The 20,481-nt window shown below is 55.2% G+C and overlaps 8 protein-coding genes across 8 annotated transcripts; 6 read left to right on the plus strand and 2 right to left on the minus strand.

The window, feature by feature from the left end:
* Window positions 1-725: 725 nt before the first annotated feature.
* On the plus strand, window positions 726-3,842 carry Mutanase-1 (Mutanase; the record flags this gene model as incomplete). Its single annotated transcript, XM_036632119.1, has 1 exon — window positions 726-3,842. One exon carries the CDS (start codon window positions 726-728, stop codon window positions 3,840-3,842), a length of 3,117 nt encoding a protein of 1,038 aa, XP_036501635.1.
* Window positions 3,843-4,619: 777 nt separating this feature from the next.
* On the plus strand, window positions 4,620-6,332 carry CGCS363_v000271 (uncharacterized protein; the record flags this gene model as incomplete). Its single annotated transcript, XM_036632120.1, has 1 exon — window positions 4,620-6,332. One exon carries the CDS (start codon window positions 4,620-4,622, stop codon window positions 6,330-6,332), a length of 1,713 nt encoding a protein of 570 aa, XP_036501634.1.
* Window positions 6,333-8,297: 1,965 nt separating this feature from the next.
* Window positions 8,298-9,047, plus strand: indc11 (the record flags this gene model as incomplete). Its single annotated transcript, XM_036632121.1, has 1 exon — window positions 8,298-9,047. One exon carries the CDS (start codon window positions 8,298-8,300, stop codon window positions 9,045-9,047), a length of 750 nt encoding a protein of 249 aa, XP_036501637.1.
* Window positions 9,048-9,614: 567 nt separating this feature from the next.
* On the plus strand, window positions 9,615-11,471 carry tap-2 (Tripeptidyl aminopeptidase; the record flags this gene model as incomplete). Its single annotated transcript, XM_036632122.1, has 2 exons — window positions 9,615-10,472; window positions 10,533-11,471. The coding sequence occupies 2 exons, from the start codon at window positions 9,615-9,617 to the stop codon at window positions 11,469-11,471; spliced, it is 1,797 nt and encodes a 598-aa protein (XP_036501636.1).
* Window positions 11,472-12,958: 1,487 nt separating this feature from the next.
* Window positions 12,959-13,481, plus strand: CGCS363_v000274 (uncharacterized protein; the record flags this gene model as incomplete). The annotated part of the gene is made up of 2 exons (XM_036632123.1): window positions 12,959-13,124; window positions 13,198-13,481. 2 exons carry the CDS (start codon window positions 12,959-12,961, stop codon window positions 13,479-13,481), a joined length of 450 nt encoding a protein of 149 aa, XP_036501631.1.
* An 803-nt stretch (window positions 13,482-14,284) lies between these two features.
* On the plus strand, window positions 14,285-15,118 carry CGCS363_v000275 (putative hydrolase; the record flags this gene model as incomplete). Its single annotated transcript, XM_036632124.1, has 1 exon — window positions 14,285-15,118. The coding sequence occupies one exon, from the start codon at window positions 14,285-14,287 to the stop codon at window positions 15,116-15,118; it is 834 nt and encodes a 277-aa protein (XP_036501630.1).
* A 103-nt stretch (window positions 15,119-15,221) lies between these two features.
* CGCS363_v000276 (uncharacterized protein) lies at window positions 15,222-16,260 on the minus strand (the record flags this gene model as incomplete). The annotated part of the gene is made up of 2 exons (XM_036632125.1): window positions 15,222-15,994; window positions 16,092-16,260. 2 exons carry the CDS (start codon window positions 16,258-16,260, stop codon window positions 15,222-15,224), a joined length of 942 nt encoding a protein of 313 aa, XP_036501633.1.
* Window positions 16,261-18,244: 1,984 nt separating this feature from the next.
* On the minus strand, window positions 18,245-19,869 carry apdF-16 (Aspyridones efflux protein apdF; the record flags this gene model as incomplete). The annotated part of the gene is made up of 2 exons (XM_036632126.1): window positions 18,245-19,198; window positions 19,261-19,869. The coding sequence occupies 2 exons, from the start codon at window positions 19,867-19,869 to the stop codon at window positions 18,245-18,247; spliced, it is 1,563 nt and encodes a 520-aa protein (XP_036501632.1).
* Between the last annotated feature and the right edge of the window lie 612 nt (window positions 19,870-20,481).

Consider the following 20,481-nt stretch of genomic DNA (forward strand, 5'->3'; position numbering starts at 1 on the left):
CATGGTCAAGCGGAGGTCTGGCTGATTGTACATATCTGGCAGGCCAGCCGTGAGCACACTACAAGTTATTGGCTCATTTGACCCATGAGATGTCGGATGTGAGAGACTTCTTCCAACAGGGGTCTAAAGCTTGACTGTGCCTTGACAAGGGTCTATCTAACAAGGCTTCGTGAACCCCTGAACCAGAGAGATTTCAAGATTGCCCAGGCGGCTAAGGCGGGTTGGACAGTGGAGCCCAGGTTGACAGATGGCCTGAGCAGACAAGGATGTTCCGGTTGCGGGCACAACCGCGCGGTGGCAAGTGACTGTTGGTTGTTGGAAGACGGTCCAAACCATCCTATGCATGTTTGATTGCACCAACCTATTGGAGGATGGACAGAAGACTGATGTTTCCTTGGGGACCTTGAAGATGGTATTCTAGCCCCGCTCCCTCCGTTGATGCCGCTTATGCGGGCCAATGGAAGATAGTTCGACGTTGGGATCCGCTTACACGGCCTCACGCCAACATTAGGCTAGGCTGAGTAGAAACGGACATGGATCAAATTGCAGCAGAATGTCATCTTTGGGGCAGAAAATCTTGGTTACACTCCAATGCTGGACACGTTCAGAAGAACGCATTTCCACCGCTCAAGTAGCCTCGTTCCTGCCGTCATTTTCTTCTGACATACTCAAATCTATCAAGATCGTATCTCCATTTGTTCACATCCACCTTGCTGGCTTTCACAATGAGATTTTTATCTCTTCTGGCTAGCATCTTTGCTTGGGCACGACTGGCTCAAGCCCAGGCTGTCTTTGCCCACTTCATGATCACCAACTCTGCCAACTATACATCCGATGACTGGCTCGATGACATTGCCAAGGCCAAAGCGGCTCATATTGATGCTTTCGCACTCAACATGGCTTATGGAGACCCAACGAATGAGATGTCTGTTGCTGATGCGTTTCAACACGCCTCTTCACTAGGGTTTCAGCTCTTCTTCTCATTTGACTACGCTGGGAACGGACCATGGCCCAAGAGCGTTGTTCAGGGCTTTATCAACCAATATGGTAGCTCTGGTACATACTTTCATTACCAGGGCAAACCATTTGTGTCAACGTTCGAGGGCCCTGATAATGCCGACGACTGGGTCGAGATTAAGGCAGCTACCGGTTGCTTTTTCATCCCCGATTGGTCGTCCCTTGGCGCGAAGCCAGCAATGGCCAAAGCGAATGGCGTTGCCGATGGCCTGTTCAGTTGGGCAGCCTGGCCGTGGGGTGACCAAAATATGGACACCTATGTAGATGCCTCTTATTTCCAGTACCTCGGAGGTAAGCCATACATGATGGCGGCGTCTCCCTGGTTTTATACCAACCTTCCAGGGTACAACAAGAACTGGATGTGGCGAGGGGATGACCTCTGGTTCGATCGATGGCAGCAGATCCTCTGGTGGCGCCCCGAATTTGTCCAAATCATATCTTGGAACGATTATGGCGAGTCGCACCATATTGGACCTGTACGGGACAAGTCTCTCGAGGCCTTTACGATCGGAAAAGCACCCTTCAACTTTGTTCTGCCACATGATGGTTGGCGGGACACCCTTCCATTCACCATCGACATGTATAAGCATAACACGACGACGGTCGATTCAGAACGTCTAGTCACCTGGTACCGGCCCAACCCAGCAACGAGTTGTAAAGACGGTGGAACTTCCGGCAATACGGCATCGCAGCTACAGCTAGAGTTCCACCCCTGGAATGTAGCCAAAGACGCAATATACTTCACGGCGCTCCTTACATCTTCTGCATCCATCGAAGTTACCGTCGGCGGAGTTCAGCAAAAGGCATCTTGGTCAATGACTCCCGAGGGTGGCGTCGGTCTCTATCATGGCAATGCCTGGTATTATAGCCAAACTGGCGATGTTCATGTTCGTGTGGTCCGCGGGGGCTCGACCATTGCCGAGGTCACTGGAATTGCCATCACCACGGACTGCAGCAAGACCAATGGCTACACCAATTGGAATGCCTGGGTTGGCAGCGCTGTTGCTGCCGGCTCCGCTTCGGCCAAACCGCATTCTCGTACAGACCAGGTCTGCATCGAGGGCACAGGACCCCTGCCTGGCTTTGCAACTCTCTGCGAGTTCACATGTGGCTACGGCTACTGCCCCAAGGGTGCCTGTCATTGCACGAAGTTGGGGGCTCAGGTCGAGGTGCCCAAGTGGAAAGGGATAATGGCCTACCCAGCGGCCGGAAAGACGAGCGACTACCAGGGACTCTGCCAGAACGCGTGCAACTGGGGCTTCTGCCCAGGCTCCTACTGTGACACAGTTGAGCATCCAACCGTCATTTCCTCCGTGTCGCCTTTCCTTCCAGGAACCTGCACCCGTGGGCAGGGCATGAGCTCGTCACCTTATTTTGATGACCTTTGTTCTTTTGCCTGCTCTCACGGCTTCTGTCCAATCGCCGTGTGCTACTGTTCTGCACAGGGAGCGCTCAATCTTATGGAGCCTACGAGCAAAAGCAATGCCAGGACCCTAGACGGTGCCGCCGATGACCACGGTTTATGCGCATTCACTTGCGCGCGTGGGTACTGCCCGTCACTCTGCGCTGATCCAGACTTGGGCCAGGCAACAGATCTCTGGCAGGCTGGCTACTTTGTCCCAGAGTACAGCATCGAAGAGGACGACGTCTATCCCAGCATCCTTTCCGCCGACACTACGTGCGATCCGAGTGTTAGGCCCCAAACTCTCGATGATTTGGTCAAGGTCATGAATGACGATACCTACAACCCTGTCTGCCGAAACCTTTGGGCCCTTCGCATACTTTCCGACTCTCTTGACAGCTTTCAGGCGGACTACAAGGACGCTCTCAGTGGCTACGATTCCGTTTTCGGCTACTACGTCGACTATGTTAAGGAGTCAATCAACCCCCAGCTCACAGCATACATGGACTTCGACACCGGGGCAGGCAACAAGTTTTTTACGTGCTCCTGGACCGTCCAGTCCAGGACAAGAGAAGGTCCTTGCCCGCCGGCGGACAAATTCTGGCAACAGCAAGCGTCTTGGTCAGTGACGTATACTTTGTCTGACGCGGATGGCTTCTACGCCGCCGTCGAAAAAGATCTTGGCATCGAGAAGGACTGGATTTCCTTTGGCAACTGGCAGCAGACAACAGACAGCGAATGCGCCGACGCGCCAGATTGGCGCCCCAAAACACCCAAGATTAGCTGTCGCAAGCAGCTTCTCTACAAAAAGGGTATCCCGGTCAGCAGCAACAACGTCAAGGTGTCAAACCCCAAGGACGTTATCGAGGCGGCGATGCCGTCGATCAGCGACTTATCCATGCGCGTCTTGAATATGTACGTGATGGCAGGGCTGGGCTACGCTGAGGATACAGGTGACATGGTGACGGCTGTTGCTATGCCCGTGCTGATGCTCGAGGGCGTGATTGAGAACATGAAGCAGATCAAGAGTATTGGCGCCGAGCAGCGTGAAAGAGAGAAGAAGGCCCTCATCCTAGAGATTCTTTCTATCGTTCTATTTGTCTTACCATTCGCAGGTGAGATCGTTGGAGCTGCGTTCGGGGGAGCTGCGATGGTTGCTCGTATCGCAACTCTTATTGGGGAGGTCGGGAACGCTGCCCTTACCATTGAGAGTATCGTCAGCGACCCTGTATCGGCGCCTTTTGCCGTCCTATCGCTTCTCATTGGGCCCTATGGCGGCGCGTCGGAGCGAACGTCCTCACAGGCCATCGCTGAAGCGGCGGCGGCGAGAAGGGCTCTTTCCGGGGAAAAGATCTCGCTGTTTGGCCAAAGTTTCGTTGCCCAGGACGCAAAGATCCAAAAGATTGTAAATGTTTGTGCCTAGAGCCCTAGACATTAGATAGGTCAGCTAAAGCAAAGTTTCGGTCTAGGAGAGTTGTGCTTTATTCAGTGGCACTGAAGATTGTGAGATGATGAGGCAACAAGCTAATCTGCCGGGGGCATTCAATCCCACTATTGACAATCCTTCACCACCGTCGTCGTCGTCGTCGTCGTCGTCGTCGCTTCTATTGTTGTCGTCGTTATCGTTATAGTCGTCCTCGTCCTCGTCCTCGTCCTCATCGCCGCTGTCGCTACTATCGCTACTATCGCTTTCAATAGTAGTAATTAATTGCACAGGAAATAAAGGTTGTCTCTTTTCATGGTACCTTTCAGTGACTGTGCAGTACCTCGACAGTCGACTTCCGACTAGGGTAGTTCGGCCCATCAGGTCATGCATTACCCCTGTAAATAAGCAGGGGTATATGGACTTTTAGCAGGCAATGGCGCTCTCGCTTTTAGTTCAAAAGGGTCGAACCTCCCTCCTAACGTGTCCTGCCGCTACTGATCACCAACCTCATTCTTTCAACTAAACAATACGATATACTTTTCTTACTCTTGGTCACTTTTGAGCTGTATATATTGGCATGAAAACATACATTCGGGCATAAGAAAGATGTCCTTCTCTATCTGTCGTCGCTTCGCCGTGTCGAGACTGGCGCGCTGCACATCCTCGACACAGCGTGCGATGACATTTTGCGGGCAATCCCCATGTAGCCAATATCGGACAGGCTGTGCTCTTCTGCCCTTCACTTTACGGCATTTGCCCCCTTCCCTCAGACAAATGTCTACCTCGCCATCGAAAACAGCCAGCCACACAGGCGATGAGACGCCCGCCAAAGACTACAATGCGATCGACTTGGCCGCCTTTAATGGGAAGGAACTCCCGGCAGACTTCGTTGACGTAGACGATTGCTACATTGTTCGTGGAATCCGACACCATGAGAACTTTGCGAGATCAACAGAAATTACACAGCTCTGCTTGGAAAGGGGAAGAGAATTTACCAGAGCCCGCAATGCGCGTCTCATTATGAGCAATGAGGTCCCGCAGATGTCTTCCGAGGCAGAGAAGCCGTACTGCATATGGTATCCCGACCTCGCCACAGAAGACACGTACAGATCGCTGGCTCAACGCTACCCAGATATGCGTTACCATGTCGGGCGTGCTTGTGCTGTTGCGGGATACAAGGCGCTTTACGACGAACTTGATCTCCTGCCAGATGTGTCCATCGCCGAGGAAGCCCGAGACAGTGGCCATGTGGACATATTCGACGCTATCGTCAACCAACCCGTGAGATACGCCGTCATGAATGACTACACGCGAACCGTCGAACTAGAGAATCCCAGGGCTGGGGCCTGCCTTAATGGCGATACTGCTGTTCGGTCCTCACTCGAACGCCCAGTACCCAAGAAGAAGTTCAAGGTCACCCGCACTAACAGTCACTATTTCGACATACAAGAAGACAAGAATGCCGGAACATCATCGTGGCCCACACCCGAGTGCTCAACACTCGAGGCCCGCTTCACCGAGCTCACCTATATGCCGCTGCCTCGCGACCTTCCAGCTCTCAACAAAGACATACTTATTCTTCTGGCCGCATGGGACGGCAACTTTGAACGCTATTCGCGACTGAGGCGGCCTGTGTTGGTCCCTAACGAGCTGACAGCCGTCCTTCGCGGGGTGTACCACCATACTCCCTTCGCACGATGGCTCGTCACTTGTGTCGATGATATCGTCCGCCCTGAGACCAGCTATAGCGACGAGGTTTGGCAGGCTATTCACGCGCGCTCCATCATGAATGGGGATCTCTCGCGTATCGATAGCGAAACAGATGGTGAAAAGCTTCCGTTGTTGTTCTGGTGGCCGCATCACCCGCACGAGACCACACTTCGCGAGCTCGTGTGGCGACGACCTGACCTCAAGCACCAGGTGACTCTGGCGTGCATCGCCTCCAGCTACCAGCCATTGTACAACGAGCTCACAGCCGGCACGGAACCGACGCAGCAGCAGCTGGAGATGGCTGTCCAGGTAATGAACCCCCACTACCGCGAAGACGTCCTTCGCCGCGCCGATGAGCACGGAGTCAAGTTGCTCCCCTATACCGGGAGCCACGACTGGGAACATACGCCTTGGCCGCATCCGACTCGCTGGTCGAGGAGTTACCTACGACCTGACAAGGAGATATGGAAGGACGAATACACACCTCGCATGCCAAAGGAGCTTTTCAACCGGCCAGACGATCACGACCATGACTGGGATGAGTGGTGTTGGCTCGCCGGTGATCCGCTCAGTCTCGTCATGAACGAACAGATGGACGAGTGGATGTGTTTCATCAGCGCAACAGACAACGCGAGATGGGAGGCCGCAAAGCAAGCGAGTGGCCCAAGGAACCCCTGGTATCTATACTCTTCGGAGGAAGACAAAGAACGTCGTCTGACACCGGGGCCGGAGCCATCGCACCCGAAGAATTTTGATGATGAGGGCTACTTTCCGTGAGTCGTCGTTGTTTCGCTGCAGGGCTGTGTGATGTCGTTGGAACAGGTTGGATATCAGAGTAGTGTAATATTTGCTAAGTAGAGCTGGCGGCCTGCGGCAAACAGCAATACTGGAAGGTGGCGGAACATCAAGTTACGGTAGAGTTCGCGAAAATTTACATATGAGAAATAAACCTAATTCCCTCCTCTAGTCTCGTGACCACCGAGAGACGCTTAGTATCATCTCCTTTGGTACTAAGAGGTCGAAGTTCAACATCAGTCATGGACGTCTATGATCTTGTGTACGACGTCCGGCCATGAGCTTTCATGCTGTCGACTGCCGGTGATATTACTGGAATCAATAACTCCGGATTAGCTATTGACTGAGATTTTGTTCCATTTTTGATTCACTACCATATCCACTTGTCCCATATCGTTGCTTCTGAGGGAGATGTGGTTAGATGATCCCTACTAAGGTACGATGAAAGAGCTGCAGGACATGGGATAGGGGCAAGACGACACAGAACATTGAACGATTGCGTTATTCACTCCACATGAGTTAGGAGGGCAAAAATTCAAATCTGGATGGAAGAATTAAGAGCATTGGGTGGTAATAAGTATTATCGAGGACATAATGTGATGTTCCTAAGGTGATCATGATCGGTGTGCATACTGCTCGAAGTTGGGTACCAACAAGCCGGGTGTACAGGTGCCTAGCCTTCCTAGACCTCGCTAAACAGGTTACTCAACCCTTGAGTGACAAATGCTGACCTTGGAAGACGTCCAATACGCCTAGTTGTCGGCGTAAAATTGACAATGAAGCCCAAATTTCATGTACCAAATTTCACAGCTGACTGATTGGAACTTTTGGCACATTTTCAAGTGTTTATCCGCTACAGTTCATCCCAGTGGCTTCAGCGGTCAAACATTGACGCCGTTTGACGACGCCACCACGAAGCTTATTCCCAAACGCCAGTCATCCAGCAGCAAACGCCACGGCCCGTTCATCGCTAGTGTTCAGCCCTGTACTCGTCACAGGTGGTCCAACATTGCACCGGTCCTGCGTGCGTGGCTTGATGGAAGAGAGACTTTACTGCATCCGGACAACGAGGGGGAGGCGCTGTCGAAATTGCTTGGGGACCCCAAGCGCGAAGCGAGGCGGCCCAAAGTCCTCCCGGCTAAAGAGCGAAGCGCGCCCCTCAAGACGCGAATCCTCCCAGTCGGCGCAACTCCTCATTTGCAGTGCCTGTCGGGCCCCGTTTGTTGTCTGCAGCCACACGGCACAGCGGACATGGCCAACCTGGGAACATAGCCAGCCAACACAGCTCCAACACGCGGATCACCACCAAAACGTCGCTCCGGCGTGCGGCGCAATCAAGCTCATCGTGGCGTCAATCCCTGCGCTCCTGCGCCAAGATGGCGCTGGGTCGGGCTAAAGACGCCTTGCGAGGCGTTGTTTGAGACGTTGGTTGGTAGTGTCAAACGGCGCGTTGGGAGCGGACGATGGAATCACCATCCGACATCTGCCTAGCTGTATGTGAACGGCGTGTTGGGGATTGAAGTATAAAGAGAAGGACTTCGCAGTCGTGTCTTTGCGATACTGGATCATTAGAATCATTAGCAAGTAAAAGCATCAGACTTGAAGCAACATCATCTCAATCGATCACCATCTCAAGACCGACACAGCACACCACCGGCCAACACACTCACAATGGCATCCACCACCATCCGCAAGGCCGTCATCACCGAGTTCGGCGACGAGTCCAAGGTCAAGGTCATCCGAGACACCATCGACGGCCCCGCCGCCGACCACGTCCAGATCGCCACCATCTACTCCGGCTTCTCCGGCGCCGACATCAACATGCGCAAGGGCGTCTACCCGCTCCAGAAATCGGCCCCGCTGACCCCGGGCTACTGCCTCGTCGGCACCGTCAAGACCAACGGCCCCGGCGCCTCCAAGTTCTACCCGGGCGACACCGTCGCCGCCATGACCGTGTACGACGCCGAGGCGGAGCTCGTCAACATCCCCGAGAAGTACCTCGTCCGCGTGCCCAACGGGCTCGACCTGCAGCAGGCGACCGCGCTCGTGCTCGACTGGGGCACCGCCTACGCCATGGTGCACGAGCACGCCAAGGTCGCCAAGGGCCAGCGCGTCTTCGTCCACGGCGTCAGCGGGGCCGTCGGGTTCGCGCTGATGAAGCTGTGCCAGCTGCAGGGCGCCGAGGTGTACGGCACCGCGTCGGAGCGCAACCACGCCGCCGTCCGCGCCGAGGGCGGCCACCCGTTCGTGTACACGGACAAGAATTGGATGGCGGCGATGAAGGAGTTGGGCGGCGCGGATGCCGTCTTCGACCCGCTCGGCTTCGAGAGCTGGGACGAGAGCTGGACGATTTTGTCCAAGAGCGGCATGCTGATCGGGTTTGGGGGTAACTTGAACTCGCTCGGCGGGGACGGTAAGGCGCCGCGGTCGACGGTGGTGCCCACGATGAAGCTGCTGGCGCGCGGCATGGTGCCGTTCTGTCCCAAGCGAACGTGGTTTTACTACATCACCCGCGATGATGCGACGTTTGAGCCGAACCTGAAGGCCATGTTTGGCTTGCTGGGCGAGGGCAAGATCAGAGTGCCCATTAAGAAGGTGTGGAATCTGGAGGATGTGCAGGACGCGCATCGCCAGTGGGCGAGCGGAACAGGCGTCGGATCATTGATCATTCGTGTTGGCGACGCCAAGCAGCAGTGATGATGGCGATGCTAGCTCGAGTGTATTTATTTTCACAGCGTTGCGAGTTTTGCTCTTGGTTGATGAAAGAAGACTAGTCATTTCATAGTTGAGATTCATATGCAATGACGAGAGTCGCCAATTCTTACATGCTTAAGCACCTTCCTGATTTCGCTTGGCCGATGTGGACGCGACCATGCGGCGTAAGATCCTTACGTGCCTGAATGATTATGTCGGGATCATTTTGTTCCTTGCTGACATCGAACACCTACTTGAAAACCACATGTTCCCCCTTCTTTATCTCAACACCACCGACTATCTCAAACTCAATTCGGCTGACTGACAGTGTAACGGCAGGGCGATAAGATAAAACCCAGGCTTGCATGAGCAACGTGGTTGGGGAAATCGATCGATCACTCTCACACAGCCGCGGCAGCCACCCGAAGCCAAGCGAAGCGCCCGCGTGAATTGGCATTCTCCCTCTTGCGCATCTCATCCCTTCTTCATCAAATTACGCTGAAATCTCATCAAAAACAGTCCACATTTCACGGCGCTCATTTCATTGATCGAAAACCAACAACCCTCAACATGGGCTGGCTCACCCACCTCGCCTTAGCCGGCCTCCTCGGCGCCGCAAGCGCCGCCAGCAAACACAAGCTGCACGACTTCGACTGGGACACCATCACGCCCACGCACAAGCTCTCCTACCACCCCTGCTACTCCGAGTACAACTGCACGCGCCTCATCGTGCCTCTCGACTGGCTTGACGCATCCAACCCGTACAACGTCACTCTCGCCATCATCAAGCGCCCAGCCAAAGTGCCCGACTCGGACCCGGCGTTCGGCGGCACCATCTTCACAAATCCAGGCGGGCCCGGTGGCTCCGGCGTCGAGCTCATGCTCTCAGAAGGCTACGCCCACCAGGAGACCGCCGACTCCGACCGCAGGAAGTACGAGATCCTCAGCTGGGACCCGCGCGGCGTGCAGTTCACTACCCCGCGGCCGGATTGTTATGGCGAGGACAGCCTGGCGCGCGGCACAGACATGATTCAGAGGCTGGCCGTGGGGCCGATGAGTGCCGGTCCAGATGCGTTGAGGAGGCAGTGGGCTAGGGTCCAGGGGTATGGGAAGCTTTGCTCGCAGAGCGCGGTGAATGGGTCGATTATCCCGTTTGCGACGACGGCGTCGACCGTTAGGGACATGGTTCACATTCTGGATAAGATCCAAGAGCTGCGTGAGGAAGAGGCTGCCGCCGCCCGGATCAGTGGGGATGGTGATGAGCAGAAGCCGCTGAAAGCTCGTGAGAAGAAGGGACCATTGCGGCTGCAGTACTTTGGGTTTTCGTACGGCAGTCTCCTTGGAAACACTTTCGCATCAATGTATCCCGGTCGCGTCGGCAGAGTCATCGTTGATGGCATCGTGGATGCCGATGACTACGTCGAAGGGGTGAGTCAATCGCGTCTCATAGTGATGAGTGGGAGTAAGATTGCTGACCTCCCCTGACAGGGCTGGAGGACAAACCTTCAAGACACCGAGGAGCTTCTCGAACAATTCTACAAGACCTGCTTCGCCGTAGAATCAAAGTGCGCCCTCTACCGCCAGTCAGACACGAAATGGGAGGACATCCGATCACGCGTGTCAGACCTCGTCAAGCGCCTCGACGACGAGCCCATCTCCGTGCTCGACGGCAAGCTAACCCACATCCTCACGGGCTACGACGTCGTCGACGCCTTCAAGAGACCCCTCTACGACCCCTACCGCAAGTTCGTCCCCCTCGCAGAAAAGCTCAGCGCGGCCGTGGACGGCAACTACACCCTCCTCCTCAACGACGCCGTCGAGTCCATCCCCGAGCTCGACCAGGCCTGCGCCGCGCCCAACGGCACCGCGCTGCCCTCCACCTTCGGCGACGGCGGCCAGAGCATCCTGTGCGGCGACGCCGAGGACCACACGAACTTGACACTGGCGGCGTTCTCCGCGTACGTTGCTGAGCTGGTTGGCCAGTCGCCCACGTTCGCGGGGTACTGGTCGCAGATCCGCGTCGCCTGCTCGGCGTGGGATGTCCGGCCGAAGTGGCGGTACACGGGCCCGTTCAGCACGCCGGCGCACGACCCTGCCGTGGTGGAGGGGAAGCCGGCGGCGCCGCTGTTGTTTCTTTCGTCGAGGCTGGACCCCGTGACACCGTTGAGGAATGCGTACAAGATGAGCGCGAGGCATCCCGGGTCGACGGTGGTGGTGCAGGAGTCGATTGGCCATTGTGCGTTCGCGACGGGGAGCAAGTGTATGAAGAAGGTCATCCAGGAGTATTTCGAGCACGGGGTTGTGCCGGAGGATGGCAAGGTTTGCAAGCCGGACTGCGATCCGTGGGATGGGGATGATTGCTTGCCGTCGACGAAGGGGATGAGGGTGGCGGGCTTGGGACCGCCTCACGAGATGTCCTTTGCATGAGTGCGGTCGTACCTCACGGTTTCGATAGATGCGCAAGACGTAGAGCGGGCGACGAGGCGTCGTCATGTGGGTGACCGTTAAGAGGGAGGAAGCACAAAATTATAAGATGTCTTGGAGATCCAAGACAACGATGGTCAGACTGCGATAATATGTCTCCCGAACAAGCTTCACAGTCAGCCTCCAACGGGTAATCTGGTTTCCCGCTGAACGCCATCTGAGACTCTTCCGTCATCATTGGATGAGACTGAGATTTGGGGATTCGCAGCTGACTGCAGGGTGCAGATGTCAGACCCACGTAGGCGGAAGCTGAGGGCGATCACCGAGCTGTGAATACCCGAAAAGAGCACAAATCGATTTCTGCCTGAACGTGTTGTGATGCGTAATCATCGGCTCGAAAGGTCTAGTAGCCTTCTGTTGAATTTCCCTGTCATCACAACAACTTGTTCCCTTAACTCTCCATCGTCGGGCCTTTCAAAGTGTACCCAGCTCACCGCCGGCGATAATGTCTTACTCGGAACCACTCTTCCCACCTCAAGTCGAACGTTACACGTGCTAGAAGCCCTGAGCTGAGACATGCCTCTGGAAAGATATACATTTTTCCTGCTCTTTCGCCCCGCGATAGCGTGGGGCGCGGCATTCAAATACGAGGAACCGTTGCCCCGCGTCAGCCCTGAGGCGATCTGATTCTGACATTTCCGCCGCCGAATGTGCCGGTGCCGTCCCTCCCCAGACTTGGCAGGACGATCGTCGATGCACGCATGCGACTAGGCAGGCTACAGCAGGCGAAATCGTGGGGAACAGCGTCCTGGGAACATGCAATTATCATGTCATCCCTAGCTGCCCACTCAACGGTAAATCTTTTTCAGCTCCTCGGAAGCCAAGGGTAGAAGACATCACGCTAGGGTCCCAGTCAGCCCCAGGATCGCTTCCGCCGTAGTGGCTTACGCGCGACGTCGGCATTGGCCGAAGTGACGCCACAAGCGGGACGATTGGGCTCGTTTGGCGGGGTGTTGGCTATCTACACGAGGTTGATCGGCCTTTAACCGGAGTTGGTATGAGGCATGCAATAGGGATACCACCTGAACGAAGCGGAATTTGCTCGTGAGTAGACACGACGAGACGAAAATAGATTATCGTTGGGGTGTACAGGTTCATTTCGTATTGGCTATTCTCATGATGGATGCGGCGTCGACGGTTGAGGGAGGACGACGTGTTGATCGCGGGCTGGGTGCTGCCGTTGGGGCACGACGAGGATCGTGAGGGCGATGGACGGGTCGGGTCATACGCTTCACCGAGTTTGTGATCTCTACGCCTTACGCTGTGTTAACGAGCAGGATCTTGCGAGCCTGTATGGCTATATAAGCTCGACATGATCTCCAGAAGATAACACCATCTCGACATCTCATCGCATCATCGCACAGACCAGAGCCTCCATCGTCCACAACCCATCCTCAGATTTCAGTCGCTGTATCATTCTATCTCCCAACATGAAGTTCGCCGCAACCCTCCTCACGGCTCTCGCCCTCGTTCTCCCCGCCCTAGGCCACCCCCTCGAGGAGCGCGACGACGTGCAAACCGTCCACCTCACCTTCCACGGCGGCCCAGCCTCCTACGACCTCGCCATCCCCGCCGACGGCAACACGTACCCCACAAGTAAGTCACACAAATCACCACCACCACACTCACTTGAGTAAACAAACACCGAGGCTAAACAATGATCGCGCAGACAACAACATCGCCATCGACAAGATCGACGCGAACGACTACTTCGCCTACTCCAACTGCCAGTTCAACACCGCCGGCGAAAAGACGCTCGTCCAGTCCATCAATAACCAGAACGGCGACCAGGCCATCATCGTCGGCCCGCCCCAGCCGATCATCTCGGTCAGCTGCCAGGGCTTCTGCCTGGGCATCTATGGTGATTGCTACAAGAACGGCCAGTTCGTCGCATCGTGCTGCAACGGCTTCTGTGCCGCGAACAAGTGCAGACCCTGGATCGCCCCCAACTAAGGTGGAGTTCTAGTTGCGAATGCTTGGCTTTGCGCGTGGTTCGCTTGAATGCAGGATTCAGGAATGAGTAGGCCTGGGGTGTGAGGTGGGCAGTTGTCGCGTTGTTGCGAATGGCTGCTGTTTGTTGTGAACTCTCTTAATATTTGCTTTTATAAGCCTGAATATACTATCTTGCATAAAAAAAATACATCTCTCGGTTCGTACCTATGGTTTGAGTGATGTATGATTCGACGCCGTCTATTGCCTGGTAGGTAGGCACCCGGTCCCTCGGGCCGGAAATATGGACCCGATACCGGCCCCGAGGCCCGGTAAGCCCCGCTCGGCTTCCTCGGCAACTCGGAGTCGTAATCTAGGTCGTCAGCTGGTGAGAAACTAGGCGCCGTTCTTCGCCGTTCGAGTCACATAAGTAAGCTTATTTGGATTCTTATATCCCCATGGGCTTAGAGCCGCGTCATGTTTGCGTCTTCAACAGTGACGACTACTCATGCCTGCTGGGATAAGTTCTCGAGTGGGGATAACCGGCTAAACTTGACTTGGCGGATAATCTCCTGTTGGGTGGCTGTGTCGTACGTTAAGTTGCCTATCTTGCCCGGCGCTGCTGTGAAGGATTCCAACAAGACTCTTTGCAGGGGCTCTGGTTGCGTTGGGAAATCCGTACTTAAATACCACGTGTCTCCTGGATATGGGTTGCCGAGTTCTAGACCTCAGGCTGAGGAATAAGTTTTGATCTCTTTTCCAATAATAAAATTTTTTATATGCATTACATCCACATAGATCATTAGTCATCACATCATTCGTCCAACATGGCATTTAACCCGACAAAAGCAATCGTCAACAACGAAGGCTGTGACCTCCACTACTGGTACCAAGGCCAAGGCCCCCTTATAGTCTTCGTTCCCGGCGGCAACGGCCACGGTCGGCAATACAACCCCCTCATCACCGCCCTCTCGGGCGCGTACACCTGCGCCACCTTCGACCGGCGCCAAATGTCCGCCAGCCGCGTCGCGGCCCCCAAGAAGCTCAGTCCGCCCCAGCAGGCCCGCGACATCCGCGCCGTCATCCGCGCCCTCGGCTTCGACAAGGCCATCGTCTTCGGCAGCAGCTCCGGCGGCCTCTTCTCGCTGCAGTTTGCGCACGACTTCCCCGAGATGGTCGACCACATCGTCGCGCACGAGTCGCCCGCGACCAACCTGCTGCCCGACGCCGCGGCCATCTACGACAACATGTACCACCTAAGGGAGGTGTACGAGGCACAGGGGATGGAGGCCGCGGCGGCGGAGTTCGAGCCGCAGCTGCTGGGGTACGACGACGAGGGCGTGCCCAGGCCAATGGAGCCGGAGCCGTGGAACGCGCAGAATTTCTGGGCGAATGAGTTTGGGCCGTTGATGGGGTACACGCCGAACTTCAATCGTATTAGGGAGAACGGAACGAGTGTTGGGCTGATGAGGGGCGTGAGGAGCCGCGATGCGTGGTACGCGAGGTCGGTGGATGAGCAGGCCAAGATTCTGCAGTGTCCGCGCTTCGACGTCCCTGGTGCGCATGAGGGTTTCCAGGTCGAGTGTGAAGAATTCTTGCCGCACTTCCACAAGATGTTGGAGACTCTGGAGAAGAGACGGAAGGAGCGGGAGCGGTCGTAGGTTTTGCGTCCGAATAGAATAGCACACAGCTGGGTATGAACGATTCGTAATCTGATCGCTGCCGTTCTTGTTGAGACTTGGGACATGAACTCTGCAAGGTCTGTCAGTTAAACTTGAGCCTCTTCAACCCTCGCTTCTCCCGCCAATAATTCGTCCCCTCGAGCATCTCCGTGCAGCCAACCAACAGCCAGCCCCATTTCCTCAAAAAGGACTCCGTAGCCTCCCACCCCCTCGGGTCCCAGGGCTCGCCCCATACAATAAGCGCGGCCTCCTCGACCCCGGCCCCGGCCCCCACGTCTACAATGTCCCGGCACATGTCATCCTCGTCGATGTAGTCCTCTCCCTTGTCCGCCACGATCTGCAGGAAATTGTCACGCATCTGCGGATGAGGGAAGAAGTCGATCCAGGGGTGGTGTTCGACAGCGAGCTGCAGCGCCGTGGGGCGCATGTTCTCCGGACACGACGGCCCCGTCGTCGAGGGGCCGAGGCCTGGACCCAGTTTGTTGAAGGGGGAGATGGCCTCGTAGGTGAGCCACTCCGCGTTGAAGTCGAGGGCCTGGGCGTTGCGGACCATGGCGTGGAAGACGTTGACGCGTACGAGGGTCGTGAGATACCCCGGACAGGGTTTGCCGTTGATGTAGTCGACGTAAGCCTCCTCGGCGAACATGGAGAGCATCTGCCGCGTCTCCTCGTTGCCGAGCTCGCAGAGTTTGGACACGTTGTTCTTAAACACGTTCTTGGGTGTGGTGGCTACGAGAGATTTGGACTCGGGGCTTGCGCTTGATGGCGTTTCTAATTTTATCTTTGCCGCGGTCAGATCGAATTCTGAGTCCGCATCTGGCGGTGTTGTCTGCTTTGATTTCTGATTTCGTCTCCCTTTTTCCCGAAAGGGGTACTTGTGTTAGTCAACGAACTCAACACCAAGACCGAGGTAAGAACGTAAGAGAAACAGTCTGAGTAAGGATTGACTAACGTCTTGCTCGTTGGTTCAAGCGGTTCTGCAGTTTCCGCCTCTCAGCCGTGCTGGTCACGCCGGTCCAGTCTTCGGAAGGATCACGCAGCTCCGCCAGACGCGGATTCGCCAGCACCGGGATCGACGTCCCTGCGGGAACGGCTGCTCCAGGGGTGAAACACATCTCCATCGTCGACCTTGAGTGGTCTAGCTGCTTGCTGTTCGTAATAGTTTGCCGCTCTACCGAGATTATTCTTCTCGTCGAAAAGCTACCGGATCTGGCAGCGTCAGCGTCAGCAGCGTCGCGAGTGGCGGCGGCGGCAGGCGGAGGTCGTCCGTGAGGGAACGATGACAATGGGTTGGACAATAATGCTCGGAGATCAAGGCTGACGTTCCATATATGCAGCCTGCTGACGGTCTTCCACCATTGAGGGTGACCAGGATGCTCCCGCGAGCCCGCAACTCTATCGTCGAATCGGTTTCGTTGCCCTCTGGTGGGGTCATTTCCCAATGACTCGGGCCTGGATGAAAGCTCTACCGTTCTCTAGAGAACAGAATTTTCGTGGACTACCCCTCCTTTTGTTAACAGAGGTGTTGCAGAGATCGTGCCGTCCTGTTCTCAACGATTCTTCTCCTCAACCGCTAGTCATGAGTTGCATAGTCGCGGTAGATATGCCGTCTGGGACCACGACTCCAAGGATAGAGAGGGTTTGTAATCGACAAAGGCGAAGCATATCGACACAAACGAGCGGGACGGATTTAACACCCCTGCACCGAATTTTAGCGGCGTCAGCAGGCTGCATTAGCGTCCGCCTCTGGCACTTAGCCATCCCAGCACATCCAATGAGAGGGCATTTCGACAGGCGAACATCCCTGCCGGCTGGTTCGAGCTCGGTCTGTGCCAGAACTTCCCCGACCCCCCAGTCTGGGTTCGTTACGTCAGGGCCTCGTGCGGTTTAGACTCTGCCAATCGTAGACGAAGACCGTTGCCAGGGGTAGGTTATGCACAGCTTTTCAGGATGTGAATCCCCTCGCCGCGTAACTCTGAGGCGCTGCGAATCGGTCCTTTGGTGATGGGCAAGGGTACAGCCATGCTTCTGTACTGAGTCGTAGTCTACCGGTCAGGTTTCTAGTTGGTTCCTCTACAGAAGCCAAGAGCGAGTGGTGATTGTGAGTACCGCCTAGACAAGATTGAATACGATAGTAGCACGAGGATCGTGATGAATACTCTAATGAGTCAGGAGGTGAGGAATAGTTATCTTCTATGAAAAGGCAGAACATGGAGAAACTTCGGATCTGAGGCCACGAGTTGTCAATAGGCTTGAGGCCTTCTCACACTTCATGTTTCTTGTACCAAGAGGATACCCTATAGCTAAACTTAGAAAGTGACTTGGCAGCTTAGACAACCAAGTTGCTCTCGGTTTATCACTGTGAGCAAACTGTGATTTTACTGTTGTGACTCGGCTCCTGGGTCCCGCGGGACCTTACGCCCGTTTTGAGTCGAAGGGGCGGAGCGGAGCCGATGATCGCGCTCAGGGGTTGTCCTGCCCTAATGAATTGCTACGTGATGTAGCGCTAGGTGAAACTGATTTTCTGGCTTTACGGTTAATCTGTATCCATAGGTAGTATAGATAGAAAGGATCATGGGCTTGATGGAAGGTTTTCATGGAACTGCCTCATCGTACGAGGTGCACTCATTGTGTGAGATGGAAACAGAGGGAGGCAATGGCACAACTGCCGGCTGAATCCAAGGAGATGTCTTTGATCAACCTCCCAATGGTATGGCATCAACACAGTGAACCTTGGAAGTCTTATAGTCGAGCATGCCCCTCTACCATTATACATGTGATTCATTCTTTGGGCATGGCCTAAGACCACGTAACTCATACTGTAGGCCAGTTATCTCTGAACCTGACGGGGGGCTGATTTGACTGAGATGTATGTAATGCTGCCGGCTAGGCGAATAGGAGGGCAAATTCCGCCAGTAATGTCCCATCCGCCAGCTAGACCTCCGTCCGCCCCTTGCTCCTTAGTGCGTAAGGAAGCCTCTGTACAGCATATCGCCCGGCTACCGTCCTCATGGCTGAACACGACCTAACCAATAAACATACTTGCTTTCCTCCGTGTCCACTGTCATTGCGGGTCATATCGCATGACCAACCTGTCCATAGCCACTACACCAAGCCTAGAAGCCCCTCCTTTGAGAAGTATTTGGCAATCATCGTAAAGACGACGCCCGCCATGCAGACCGAACCGCCGAAGACGGAAATCTGCGTGAAGCCATGGTACTCGTTCAGCAGGGCACCACTGACCGGCGGACCGATTAGCACAGCCACCGAGGCAATCGAAATGCCCATCCCCATGTACGTTCCAATCTCTTTCGGCGATTTCGGACATAAGGTGAAGACCACAGACCCTCCAGAGATGATGGCCCCTGACGTGAGGCCATAACATGCCGCAAACACAATGATGCCCGCGTTGGTCGTCGCCTTGGTCCAGCAGAAGATCATGATGCCGGTGAGTAGGCCTGCGAAGAAGAGAATGTTGACGCGTCCTAGCTTATCGCCCAAGATTCCGGGAATGATTCGACCGGGAACCGAAGCTCCGTTGATGATCGCGACGAGATACCCTGCGAGATTTTGGTCCATTCCGTGCGCGATACCGAAGGTCGGAAGGTAGAACATTGGGATGAACATGCCGATGAACATGAACATAACCCCGAGGATGAGGAACACATAAAGAGGGTCTCTGAAGGCGGTCCACAGGAAGAATCGAGTCTTTCGAGGAGGGAGACGCGCTTTCACAGCGAAGGCCGCAAAGATGAGCAGCGGGATCATGATGAAGGCGCAGATTCGAACCGCCCAGCCGAAGCCCAGCCGGTCCAGCAACTCCGAGAGAACAATGGGGAATATCACCGCACCGACCGAGGAGCCTGCGATTGCGAGACCCATGGCTGCGCCTCTTCTCTTGCAAAAATACTGCGGCGTGGCGGCCATGGCAGGGAACATAATCAGTCCGTTCGCGATACCGCTCAACACGCCCTGAGCCAGCATGAACTGCCAGTACTCGTGGCACAAGCTGGTCATCATGATTGAAAAGATGTATAGACCTGCTGCCGGGCGAATAACCTGGAGACCGTCAGTCAATGAACCAATTCGCGACGAGCGTTCAAAGGGCGAAGCAAGCTTACCCAGGCACCATAACGATCAAAGACAGGTCCCCCGATTGCGCCAGAAGCAAAGACCAGGAAAGCTTGGATAGAACCGATCCATGAAATATCGTCGGGCGTGTGATCAGACAGTTGATTCCGCATATAGTACGCCTGGAACACACCGAAAGAGTTGGTGTATCCCAAAGAGCAGAACAAGATCGCGGCTGTGCCGGCGGCTACAAGCCACGCGCGGGTTCCTCCTTCGGGGAAAACATCTTCGTCTGACTGCGACACTCTCTCCTGCTTTTCGTTGCTTGATTGTCTTTCCTGACGCGGAGTCGAGCCGCTTCTACCACTCTTGTTGGATTCTGCCCGCGATTGCCGGCGTGCTATCCGTCGAGCCTCACCAGGTTGTTCCTTCGTATTGGAGCAAGCCGTCGCCGGTCTTGAAGGCATCCTGGACTCCGGTGGCGTTGCGAACGCTTCAAGTGCTGGCGTCGACGGTGTCGAATCCGTCATCAGCGGCGAGTCCTCGGTCGACTGGCCATCCTCGTCTGTTGTGATAGCCTCATCTGTCGTTGTTCCTCCCAAGCCCTCGGTGCCATCCCTCTCCTCCTGTGCGACATTCACATACTTCGTTTCCTCCATTCTTCACGTCGCTCTTGGAGATTTTCTGCTCAGGTTTGAAGTTGTATGGGCGAAAGAAGGGACTGGGGGGAACACCTCGGGACACTGCTCAGGGTGTTGCGCGACATTGAGCTATTCAATGGCCGCTCCGTCTGCAACCCGACACACTTTTTCTCCTCGTCATATCTCATGTCGTTTTTCGGGAGTCCGTTTCCAATGCCTCGTGCAGATTTCGAGTTCTGTAGCTGCACAGGTTCTTTGTAGGAACGTGCCAGTCCGAGCCCATCGGCCCATCACCGGCCGAATCGCTTGGCTGCGGACGCGGCACGGTTGAAAGCGGACGTGCGTCTGCGGCCTCCGGAGAATCGGTGTTACAACTGGTCTGAGCAGATGCAGCTTCAGCCCGAGTGGTGCTGTGGATGGAGGAGGTTCAACTCTGAAAGTTTGAACGTTTGTGACGTTAGAGAGGACCCAAACAATCTGGGTTGATGTTTCATAGATCTGAGATTAACCTCCTCGCATTGGATGAGAATCGGTGCCGTATCATGGTTTTCTCGTCGGGATCCCAAACAGAACAGAGCGCCGGGTTTTGCTATATGTCATCTCAACATCGATAGCAAAAGGGCCAGACAG

Source organism: Colletotrichum siamense (genome assembly GCF_013390195.1).
Source record: "Colletotrichum siamense strain Cg363 chromosome Unknown KSG_Cg363_contig01, whole genome shotgun sequence".
NCBI classification, from domain to species: domain Eukaryota; kingdom Fungi; phylum Ascomycota; class Sordariomycetes; order Glomerellales; family Glomerellaceae; genus Colletotrichum; species Colletotrichum siamense.